The following is a 12,867-nucleotide window of genomic DNA, read 5'->3' on the forward strand; positions in this document are numbered from 1 at the left end:
GGAAGTCCTGAGGTCATGGTTAAACTTAATCTCCCAACTGGCAGTGTATCATGTTACTGCCAAAATAGAATGTCTCTACTCCCAGTGTTTCTCAGGTTTTTTTTCCTGGGGATATGCTGCTTTATCGTTTCAGTTTAATCACAGATAATTCTGCAACACTTATTGACTCTTCATATTAATTGATACTTGCACGTGATCTCCTTTCATCTGATCTGAACTTTGTTCACTAATTTATGTTCAGAAGGCTTAAAACTTCTGCCTCTGTTACAGCACCTTTGTAAGGCACCTACCAATTTTGCAAACTATTGCGACAGATACTTGTCTCTGTGCAAAAACTTAAGTTTGCTACACACCAATGGTGCTGGGTTTTAGGCAGTACATCACTGTCTTCTCTCTTTAAATTTGTGCTAATAAAATTGTATATATGAGTGAAAACTAGATCCAGTCTGAAAACCTTTGAGTTAGAAATTTAACATTGCTTTAATCTTTTAGTATTTTCATTTAGAAGTTTTCATGTCTGATGAATTTGGTAGCATCTTTTCTATCCTACTTCCTATACAAACACCTATGATTTTGTGAAAAATAAACAATGCTTTCAGTTTGACCTTTAGCAGACTTTAGGAGTGCTGGAAATCTAGTGCTTGTAGTAGAGGAAAGCATGTGTATCTGTCCACTCCATCCCAGCCATCTTTTGGCTGAAAAGGGGTAGTGTGTTAAGTTGTTTACCTTGTGAGATTTGGTACTGGTAACACAATGATTGTATTTATGGCCATTTCTGTTTATTAATTTCTTATCATGGTCAAACCTCCAAAGAGAGTCCTCACATTTTTTTATCATGCAGATAAAGAATGCAGTGGGTACCAACAGCTGCCTGTGTTGCCTACAGACTCAGCTGTAACAGATCAGAGGTTGGCTATCGCTATTCACTATCTCTGAGTGCTCTCCACTGTGCAGAGGATAACTTACATCCATGCATTCTGCATCTCAGGGCAGGGGTAAAGGGGATTCTGAAAGCGACTGCATCATGGAGCTTTTAACTCTCAGAGATGCAAACTCAGTTGCCAGCTGTGGAGAAGGACTATTGTCAATTTTGAAATCCTGTTACTGACAAGATGTGGTTGGCTGAGCCTGGAGTCTTCTGAACATTTGTGACTGTATAACTATTTGCTTCCTTGCATGCTGAGCACTGGACTAAAGCAACATTTTATAGAGTAAAATTCTTACCAGCCTTTCTGTTCCTTGCCTGTGTTCTACAGGAAACTCAGGATAACCTGGCTGATGCCAATAAAGAGTTAAATCATCTGCACACTAAGTGTGCAGACAGAGGGACTTTAATAGGAACTTTAAAGATGGAACTACAGAATGTACAGCAATGCTGGGAGAGGGAGAAAGCACGTGCCACAGAATCTGAAAATGAAATCCAGAAGCTTACCAGGGCTTACCAGAAGGATATGGAGGTATTACCAGAGACAAGATGACTGTCAAAAAGAGGCTTTATTTAATCTCGACTTTATACATTTACATATATCAGATGGTTACTCTTAGTCTTAACAGATTTATCCCCAAAATAGGATTTTAAGAGATGTATTTTGAAATATGTATTTAATATCTACAGGAACTCAGGACATATTGATTCTCTTTCCTTCTGTATCAGAACTAAGAGCTTAACCCTTCCAGTATTTTGAATTTTTGAACAACTGAGTTTATTTAAAAATCTTTGCCTGATGAACAATTATTTCTTTCAAATTGAAAGTTAACAAAAAATTTTACAATTGGAACATACAATAGTGTCATCATCATGTGGTGTTGATTACCGATTCACATACCAATTGATAAATAGTAAATGTGGAACAGAGTTAGTATTGCCTGCTTGTCATAAAACCTAGAAATTGTTATTTGTGACCTGTTAGCTCATTGGGGTGTGCTGTATATGGGAATTGCTTCCTGAAGTCTTATTTCAGAACTGTTATCTCTCTCCTTATGTTTGTTTACTGATGTTAATTTTGTTGCTTTTCCTCCTCCAATAAAGCAGTTCTATACTAGCAGCAGCAATGATACTCGTTACCATAGTTGTCATGCACATTGAGCTCATTAATTCCACAAATTTGGACACAGATGCCAACTGAGTAAAAAGGAAACATTCTTTCCACTCCTTTTGCAGACTGATATTTAAGTAGTGTCCGCATGAAGCAGCTGGAATTGTTTTACACATCAGAGAATGATTAAAGTAAAAGAAACTGGAAGCCTGGCTAAATTGTAAAGTCAGCATGTCTACAACACTGTGGTTGCGTTCAACATGTGTGAACTAATTTTGGGTCTTGAGATCCCTTTTTTCACACTGAATGGATAATTACCATCCTTCGTTTATCACAGCTCAAGCAAAAATGTAGTTGTGGTGGCACACTGGATTTTCCTTGAGATATTAGGGCATCTGCTAGAAACAAACTAAACTAAACTACATTTTTTTTTTGTTGCCTAAAATACCATGAAACAATTGTGAGAAAATGCATGTTAGTATAATGGAAAGGGCTCAGAAAAACCATAGTTCCCCATCTTGATCATGCACAATTTCTTAATGTAAAGGCTCTTCCAAGAGCCCTAGGAAACAATGGGAATCTTTAGGGTGGTTTACCAACTTTGAATAAAAGCTGTTTCTTGTGGCTTTTGAGGTACAGCTTTCTATTGTTGTCTTGATTGAAGTTGCTAAGTTGCATATATATACTAAAAGGACAAAGGCTGGAGTTTCTGCTGCATGCTATTGTTGCTGAACTTCATAACTTGCATCAATTTGTTGTACTACTGACTAAAGTGAGTATAAATGAATGAAGCATGGCTTATGGAAATTAACTGATGAAGCTATAATCCTATATTGTCTAGCTCTTTAGTCATACATAATCCACACAAAAGCCATTTCTCAAAGACTTTAGAGTCATAGTTGTATAAACAGTATGTTGTGCTGCCAAGCCAGTCAGACAGTTTTCTGCATGCTACGCAGATATTTGAAGTGGGTAAAATTTGAATGTTCCTTAAAGTGTTAACATGGATGATCAAATTGTATCTAATAACACAGAAGTTTTTATCTGTATGAGGTCATGGTTGTGACCACTGCAGGATTAGTCTTTATTTATTTATATACTATGTCAAATTAGACAAATTTTGTAAAAACTGTTTTCTTACTCTGGCTTTAATATGTATGATTGCAAATATTAATGGTGTCATTTTTGAAAATGTTTGAGAAGGAGCTTTGTGGGTTTTTTACGGCTCACATTGCTACAAAGATGATGCATCTCTTTGGATTCTAGGACTGTTCAGATACAACAGTTTTATTTTGTTTTGTTTTTGTCTCAGGAGAAGCTAACCTTCCTCCATAGCTTATACCAGCGTTTGGTAGCAGGCTGTGTGCTTATAAAACAACCAGAAGGCATCCTAGATAGATTCTCGTGGTCTGAGCTTTGTGCAGTCTTGCAGGAGAATGTTGATGCCCTGATCTTAGACCTCAACAGGGCTAATGAGAAGGTAAGTGTCCTTAGGCACCAGCTACCTCTATTAAATTCAGTGACATTTGTCCACATCACAGTATCATTAAAAAGGACTGACATTCATCTTATTTCAAAAAGAATTTGGACGTTAATAATTCAATACCATTAATTATGGCTTGTCTACAACTCAGTTTGATGCCATTGCTGTGGGCATGTAAATGTGACTGAAGTCTGTATGAAGTCTCTAAGCTCCACTTTCTGTGCAGGACATGCTAATAGTACTAGCCAATATTAGCCACAGGGACCTAATTAAAAGAAAATAAATTAATCTTACTGATGAAGCAATTCAAAGAACTTAGTCATTTACACTAATAAAGCAAGTCTTTATTTTAGCGTAAAACAGAAACAAAATGCACTTACTCCAGAACATCATCTTTAAATTATATGTTTATGATTCAGAGGTACTATCTGAAAAAATTCCAGTGTGTTTTTTTGGTTTAATTGTAACTTTTGGATTATGAAATCTATATTCAGAGATGCAACAGAAAATAATTATTTTTATAAAACATGTCAATATTTGTTTAAGGGAGAAGCTGTACTTTTCTGAATTATTTTAGTGTGAGTAAGCTAACATAACCTTTCTCCTGAGAAATCTCTGCATTTTTAGGAGAGGAAAGACCCCTTTAAAATAACTTAAACTTGCTCCACAGACTAACATATGCCACTCTTTAGGATTTCAATTAATGTTCTGCCTCCATTGATCAGGCCAGTCCTACAGTCTAGGAGAGTGACTCCAGATCTTGGCTTCCCTGACATTTTGTTCCTGTTTCAGAAGGGAGAAGCTCTTGGATATTTTTCAGCTGCTGGAATTGTGACTACTCTTCTGGCTTGAGTAAGGGATGGGGTTGGTTACAGTGAATTGTTTTCACTCTGCCCATCGTTTAATAAATACCCCAGTAGTCAATGGAAATTACTGAAGAGGGTTCATATAAAATAAATTCTGGATTTCGGAGATTGGGTGTACGTTTCTGCTTTCCTTTTGATGTAAAGGAGGAGAGGGAGTGGAAGTGAATGAGCATTGTTGGCAGTTTGGGGGAGTTGTGCCATTTTGTTTCTTGCTTTTTAATTTAGTATGGTTATCGAGATTGATTGTGAGGTCTCTAGGGCTCGTTTCATGTACTTACCAGCTTTTCCGGCATTTGGGGCAGCGTTGTTACCTGTGTTGTACCTGCTTTCTGAGGATAAAATTTTTCTGTGGTTTTGTGTGGTCTGTTTGGAAGGCATCTTGCTAGTATTCTCTAGTAACAAAGGGCAGGCATGTGTATTTAGAGGTCATTGTTAGCTTGATTCATTACTCCGTTTAGTTTGCTTGGGAACTGCAAAGTTAAACCACGGAGTGAATCCCTTCATGCTTGTTGAAAACACATCATAAACTAATGAACTACTTGTGAGAAAAACATTATGTATGCTAAAATTTCCTGAAATTATTGTAATACTTCATAATATATGGAATGTCTTGGCTTTCCAATAAAACAAAAAATTAAGGACTGTTTTTTCATTATTGCTTGCAATCCTTGCAAACTGCTGAAGGACTACTTTTATACTCAGATTTCTGACTTAGCAGCACAAGATTTAATGCACTTGTTTTTAAAAAAAAAAAAAAAAAAGAGAAGCGTTCAGTTCAGGTTTCCAACAAAGAAGGCAACAGATATATCTGCAAGGTGTGGTATAAGCATGGCAAAACTGAAACCAAGAAAAATAAATTATTCCAAAATATGTCTTGGTTTTGTTGCAAGATTCAAGTAAGTAATCTGTTGTGAAAGGCTTTTACTTAGTTTTAATAAATATGTCGAAGAAATTACTATTTTGATTTTATGTTGGAATAGCTTGTTGCTTAAACTACAATTAAAGTAAAAAGGTGATTTGAGAGGTAAAACATTTTTTTAAATGCTTGTCATACAGATATCTCACCTAGAATGTGTTTGCAAGAACAAATCCGATACTATGAAGGAGCTTCAGCAGAGCCAAGAAGATGCTTTTAGCAAAATGGCTGAACAGATGAAAGCACAGGAAAGCTGTTGGCAGAAACAAAAAAAGGATCTGGAACAGCAGTACTCAGGTCTCCTTGGGGAAGTTCATGCAAGGGCACAGGTATGGTGCTGTGAAGTTCTGATTATTTTTTTTTCTTCTTGTAAATATTTAATGGATTATTGCAGTAGTTTAAGCTCCTAACCAATTTAAGGTTGTTTGGGAATTTTCATGTATCTTTAAAATAAAAAACCCAACACTGTGCTAGCATTGACTTAATTTATAATAAGAAATAAACGACTTCATTAAAACATTCCAGAAATTAATTGCTTAATTAGGTCTAGCAGTTTGTAGTGATTTTTTTTTTTTTTTCTTTTTTAAGAATGTTAAAGCTGTAAGATTGAAATTGTTTATTTTAAGAATTATGTAGGGCAGCAGTTACTTTTTCAGTATCATGCTTTGCAAAGACTCTGTAGAGTAACGGTAATGTTATGTCATCTGGGGATAAATTTAAGTATATACTTTGTGACCCTAAGAACCAATTAGCGGTTACAGTGCCAGATTTCAACAGGATTAAAGGACTTTGTTATACAGGTACTACAGTGAGCAGTGCTTTAAAAGTGTAAAACTGTCGTCACTGATTGTTAGAAAAGTTACTTGCAATCTAAAATTTTCAGTGTTACTCTGCAACCACATTGCATTGTCTTTCAGGTCACATTCCTTTACACGTGTTTTGGTTTAAAGTGTAGTGAAATATAGGAAATAACATATGCCTTGTTATTTGTGACTGCCATCAGAAACTTATTGCGTCAGAAGAATGCTGTATTTGACTCAGATGTTGGGCTTGGAAGTCTTTGCACTCCAAAAAAATGTATTTATGAAGTATTCTTTAGACAGAGCAATTTATGGTAATTTCCCAAGAATAAGCTAAAATCTTGTATATAGGTTTTACTTTGCATTTACATTTCACATTGGATATTGGCAATGCTAGGGATACCCCTATGAGTGCTGTAAGTGGAATCCAGACCGAGTTCGCCCAACATCCTATGCCTTCATTTTTATGAAATAGTTGCCAACAAAAAGAATGATGAAATGAGGAATTATAATTTTAAAAGTGACTTTTCCTTCCTAAAGAAGAAGTGGAGTTATGCAATTTTGGTTTCTAACTCCCATGGATGCTACACAGAAAGTCCAAGTCACGTCTTTCAGAGCTCTGGCCTGTTGGGGAGAACCGGTGCTGTGAGCTGCTGTGCTGTTCTTTGGGATGGGCTGAACCTGCCAGTCTTCTCAGCTGACTTGTGAAGACCCCAAGCAGAGCATGTACTGAAAACATGGCTCTCCTTTGTGGGGCGTGCATTAGGCACATCTTCTGGAAAACACTTCACCTGTCAGCTTGCTGTAGAGGACTACTGGATGTATGAAAGGGAAGTGCTTTCCCTTGGAAACATTTGAGCATGTTTTCTAACACAGGTTATGTAGTGTTGGAGTACAAGGCAGCTCGGTGTCTGTATGCCCTTAGATGATTCAACAAAATTTTGCCTCCTCTTCTTTTCCTTCACATGTTCTAGTTTGCCTTCTTACCATTCAGTGTCCATTTGGGAAGCAGTCAGTCTAATTTCTTCTGGATTTCTAATCTGTGACTGACTTTGGACCTGGAAATACCAGTTTAAGCCTTTCCCTTTCTGAGATCCATATATTCCATGGATGTCTGCTGTTAGGGCTGTCCTAATCCTGAATGGTTGTTTTTTGTAAGACTTGACTGTCTTTTACATTTTGCATTTCAAGCCTCTTAACCGTACTTGTCTGCAACATCACTGCTCTGTTGGATCAGAGATATGCAGACAGACTAACGTTGTAGCTTTATTTCCATAGGAAGCAAGGGAAAATGTGCCACAAGTTATGGAATGTCTTCAAAGGGTCTTCTACATATTACTGAGTGCCAGTGTTCACATAAAGATACAAAATGCAATAGTAAATTTAATTATTTTAACAGGCTTTATTCTTTAAATTTTATAGGAAACATATAATCAGTGGAAATTGATGGAAATGGAATGTGATTTGCCAGCATTCTCGATTTTGTTGAATGGTCTCATTACGCATTGCAGTTATTCTAGCACTACAACAAAACTCTAGGCATTTGATAATTACAGCAGTTTAGTGAACTAATCCCTTGTAGGTGTTAGTTCCTCGCCGGAAAGGGAAGTTGAGTGGTTTTTGCTGTCCTGCACCAAGCTCAAGATACATCATAGGATGCATCCTTTTGTTTGTAACTTTGTCTTTGATCAGTGCTCCATGCCTTCTAGACATTTTCTCTTCAGAAGTCCTGGGTTTAGACTTCTTTAATATTTCCAGTTGTTGGTACATGTGCGAAGGCAAACTGAAGACTCTCAATTCAGACTCTCAGGAGTTAAATGAGAGCTCTAACTGCACAGCAATATGAGCAATGTATCTTGTAAATTATCGGTTTGGGTTTTTTTAGAACTGCAGTAGAGAGTTAAGGCTTTTGAGAACAATCTTCTTATTATTAAAGTGTAACATTGCAAAAATTGGGAGGTGTTAGTAGCAATGACATCTGCCACCACTTCTGTCCCCAACCAGTACTGTTAACATTTTCCAAGCCAAGATCTATGGATGTTAGTAGGCACTACTTCACAGCTGTTACTGTAGGTCAGATGGATGGTGTAATCAGAAAGCAGTTTCACTGTTTTTCTGTAGGGCAGAAATTCCCAGAGTGGCGTTATCACAGATCAGCAATAAACAAGGCACTCTATAGATACTGCTCTTCTTTGTCCGTGGTCTCCATGTTTCAAGAGTCAATGGAGCTTAACATGCATATCCCCTCTCCTTGCCTTTTGTAGCAGGAGTGCAGTTCTCTTGGTTCGATCGTGTGCCATTTTGAAAATGTTACTATGTCTGTTCCTTAGCCTCACACAAGTTATTTATTCAGACTGTGCACAGTCCCATAGGAAATGTCCTCTGAATTTTAACTATCAGTTGTGGTTTGTTTATTATGTAGACATTTATTAATCTGTCCCCATTCTTTGTGGCAGCCACTTAAAATAGAAGGGTTTTGTTCTGGTATGCAAAAACATGTTGTAAGAGAAAAATCCTGTAACTACTTGGAAAATGTTAATTTCAACAGTAAAATAAAAGGTTTACTAAATAGGAGAGGAAAAAAGTCCAGTAGGGAGGAAAAAATGTCCTTTATTGCTTTTTTTTTTTTTTTGTTTGGAAGCTTTGCTTTTACAGCAAGGCTGTAAAAAGGGAAAAGAAATGGAGGATGGTGGTATTGATGTAGTTTATTTATATGTATATATTTAGAAAATAAAACAGCTGAAATACAGGAAAACCTTTTGAAGTCATACTGTCATATTTTTAGTTTCCAGTTCTGTTTTCATGCCGGAACTACTAAGAAGTGGGATAAAATAGTGTTGCTAGTAGCACCTCATTTTTTATTAAGGATTCTTGGAATCCACCAAGCTCTGTAACCAGCAAGGTGTCCCTCAAACCTCAAACAATGAAGGAAGCCAGCTTACCAGCGTTTAGGAAGATAATTCTATAATCCTTTTAAAAACTCTTCTTTTAGGCTGTGAAGGAAACGCTGGAAACAGTGTGGAGTAAGACAAAAGCAATTATTAGCCAATTAGAACCACAAAGGTATATTTTCTTACGAAACTTTCACATTTCTGTAGTCAGAGATTGTCTTGTTTGCTTTTGCATATTACCATATGACTGTAAGCATAAAAACACTAAACTTGCTTAAAAAACAAGCTTTAATTAGCCAGAGCACTGAATGTTAGTATTGCTGCCCAACAGCCCTGTAGGGATCACACTTTGTTTACTCAGATGCTGGCCTTTCACCTGCGATGGCCAGAAACCATAAGTTGTTTTCTAAATTCAGCTTACCTTTTCAGTTCCTTGCAGTCATGCTCTCAGGAATTTTTCTATAAAAATCAAACACTGTAAATAATGCAGTACCACTGGAAGTATTGTACAGGATAATACTTAATTTTAGAGTGGTAAAGTGACATACGAGGCCCATAAACTGTATTGTGTAATTAAATCTTTTAGTTACTTTGGTTTTGTATCGCTGGAAGTACTTTTAATAATACTACTAATTCTTCCTCTTCCAAAAATATTTGTCAAAGACATTCTGAACTGACGGGAGTATGTATCTCTAGAAGCGTGGAGTCCCCATTCTAGGGATAGCTATGTATTTTTCCCCCCACATTGTGCTTTCAGGATGGAGGAGGGAGAAGAGACTAGGGTGCCCCCGTCACCACTTATTTGGGATGTGTACCAAATAGAACACATGGGAATGTGGCTGCATGACACCATTTTACTTTTCTTTCGGCCACTGCTAGCAGGAATAACCTCACCCTAATTTTAACGAAATTGGTCATAGCTCTAAGATAGGTAGCTGAAGCTTAGTGTAATCCTCTCTTTTCTTTGTCACACAGACTTGTCAATCTATTCATGCTTACCTTTTTGTGTCCATGTGTTGTAACTGAAGCGTAAGCATTTTACTTAAGCTTGTAGGTTTTTTGTGAGCAGTGCCTAAAACTTACTATCTCTTTATACCACTGTATCCTGTTTAAATGTAGCCTCAAGTGGCTGTTCCAGTCACAGAGGACTCTCGCGTATCAAGAAGCCAGTCTAAGTCTCTGAGGTGCCAGCATAGTGTCGTGATTGCTGTGCAAGAACTGCATGTCATCAAAAGCAACCAGTCCGCACGGTCTAACCTCAGTCTTGGCTTGTTAGTGTCTTCATTTTGCTACACTGGTTTACTGTTTTAAATCTCTCTTTCTTTATTTCAAGGCATGTAGAGAAAAGGGAAAAATGTTCTTCAGGTTGAAAAATTCTGTGATGGCACTAGTCAAAATAAAACTATCTGTATAACACTGTTCTTTTGAAAACTCAGTTCTGTATGAGACCTAATTAATCTGTGAATATATATGTAGGGGGTTGATTACAAAGCAATTAAGAGATCACCTTTATTTCCCCTTTCCCAGCTGCTGCCAATCTGTCTAGGTTATCTTCCAGAGTTTTCCATCTTTTTTTCCTCTCTCTTACAACAACTTTCTTTTCTGCTTTGAAGAGCAACATTATTTCTGAAATTAGAGCATGTCATTGCTTATTGTTAAGCCAGTTCATAAAGCCGTGTTGTGGACAACCAGGTACTGCTGGACCTTCTGTGGGCTATTGCAGTACTAGTGGATTATTGTCAGAGATCTGGAGTCCATTTATAGTTGAAGATTGTGCAAACTTTCCTTTTACTATTGATTTGTTTTCATATGTCTGGTTCTGTAACTGTTTGCTAGGATACTTTGACAATAGTTACTAATAATTTTTGTTCCTTTAATATGTTGTTTGAATGTGAAAAAATAATTAGTTTTCTTTTAGCTTTTGCCTAGACAAAAATTATTTTCTTGCTTTAAAAAGTATATTCTAGTTAACATTTCTTCTGTTTGTTTTTTTTTTTTTTTTCCCCCTCGTTATCCCAGGAATACCAGGAAACAGCAGAGAAAAGCAAGGAAAAGATTTATGTCCTTGAAAAAAGACAGGATATATTGGTCCTTGAAAATGTTTCTGTGAAAAATATGTTAACCCAGGTTCAGAAGGAGCATTCATCTCTCCTGGCAGCCTGTGCATTGTTGGCAGGTGCCCTGTATCCCCTCTATGGCCGATCATGTGCTATGTCGTCCCAAAGAGACCTTCTCCAGGATCAGGTCAACATTTATGAATTAGTGAACCGGGAGATTAGGACCCTAGCTCATGCTCTCTCTGATGCAGAGGAAAACAATCAACATGAAGCAACACTGAAGGAAAGAAAATTCAAAGGCCTGATTCGTGTATTCCGAAGAGGTGTGATTGCAGTTTTGGCAGCTAACAGACTTAAAGTTTTAGCCCAGTCTTCTACTTCCCTCTTCTCCTGGGTAAATAGCTTCAAAGAAGGCATTGGAGTTCTAGTTTGTATAGGAGACTCCAAAGGCAAGCGCAATCTGCCAAGTAAGCTAATTGTTTTCTTCTTTGATAAGTGTTATGTCAAATTATATGGTTAGTGAATAACAAATAGTTATGTTGTTATTAATAGAATGTAGAGACAAATTTAGCGACATTTTGACAAATGTAATTTTGGGATTTGTAATTTCTGAATTTCTTGACGAATGTTATTTCCCCTAAAAGGGAATGCTTAGTCTGTTAAGCATTGAAAGAAAAGTTACAGCTACACACATGAACTCACACTGTTTGATATGCTTGACATTTGTGTTACGGATTTCAGATGTAAGTCCTACTGCCTCTTCTCTGTGGTTAATATCTTGTAATGCTCCTAAATGGTTGACTATCAACTTATTTTTGGAGAATATATATTACTTTATTAATTATTTTAAATATTTATTTCTTACTAATGATGCAAAAAGTTGCTTTCTGATTTAGGTAAAACATTAGTATAGGATTATTAATTTTTTCTTTAGAGACTACATAGTCTTCCTGTCCCTTTTTGTTACGAGACGAGTTTCACAAACTAGAAGATCTACTTTTCTGGTTTAGTAGTTCTGGAAGCATATTTAATACAGTCTAAATTTTCCTGAAAAAATAATTAGTTTGTGGCTTATAGACTTAATTTTGGCCAGTTCCTGAAAGAGCTGGAGATAGTAGTGTGCCTATCTAAGTTATTCAGTTTTATTACTAGCTGCAATTCTGTTTCACAGGTCGCGAAGAGGAACAAATTCACTATGTTGAAGCGCTCAGCTGGTTTACTAGTTCTAACCTCCTTGCTGCAATCATCAGTTCTGTCACTGAATTACAGGCTGTTGTTAACAAAACAGGTAATTTAAAGTATATTCTTGTAGTAGAAGATTAAAAAAAAAATAGTCAGGTTGGTTACATCATTTCCATTTTTAGGATTTTATCTCCTCTGTTCTAGATCAAATATCTGGAGAGCTGCATTGTTGGAACAGATTTATTTAATCGATGATATGATACTTTATCATTTCAGCATATGGAGTCATGGAAACAGAAGGCTGGAAGAGTGCTTCTAGAAAGCATATAAGCAGTTTTGCCTGCTTTTTTGCGAGTCAGAAAAAAAATCTACACCACGCCAGTGGATATTTGGCTAACCAGTTCTCAGAAACTTCCAATTAAGTAATATTTACAAGCTTCTTAGATGTCTTGTTCCACTGTTCCAATATTCAAAAAGTATTTTACTGAAGCTCAACGAAGTTTTTTTCCACAGAGAAAATCTATGTAATTTCTGCCTGTTTGATCTGTGTATTTCTCAAGTGCAGGCCCTAAATCTGGCAAATGTTCAACCAAGGACATTACTGGTGCTGACTGAAAGGCAATAATTTCCTACTGT

The 12,867-nt window shown here is 36.7% G+C and overlaps 1 protein-coding gene across 13 annotated transcripts in view; it reads left to right on the top strand.

The window, feature by feature from the left end:
- Positions 1-12,867, top strand: part of CCDC171 (coiled-coil domain containing 171) — a 156,552-nt gene that overhangs the window by 58,808 nt on the left and 84,877 nt on the right. For all 13 annotated transcript variants that reach the window (XM_021288814.2, XM_021288812.2, XM_065046161.1 and 10 more), the window contains 5 exons: positions 1,257-1,457; positions 3,349-3,516; positions 5,442-5,630; positions 11,012-11,516; positions 12,221-12,337. In XM_021288814.2, the coding sequence (XP_021144489.2) occupies positions 1,257-1,457; positions 3,349-3,516; positions 5,442-5,630; positions 11,012-11,516; positions 12,221-12,337 (1,180 nt within the window). The remainder of the gene's footprint in view (positions 1-1,256; positions 1,458-3,348; positions 3,517-5,441; positions 5,631-11,011; positions 11,517-12,220; positions 12,338-12,867) is intronic.

This window comes from Columba livia, chromosome Z (assembly GCF_036013475.1).
Source record: "Columba livia isolate bColLiv1 breed racing homer chromosome Z, bColLiv1.pat.W.v2, whole genome shotgun sequence".
NCBI classification, from domain to species: domain Eukaryota; kingdom Metazoa; phylum Chordata; class Aves; order Columbiformes; family Columbidae; genus Columba; species Columba livia.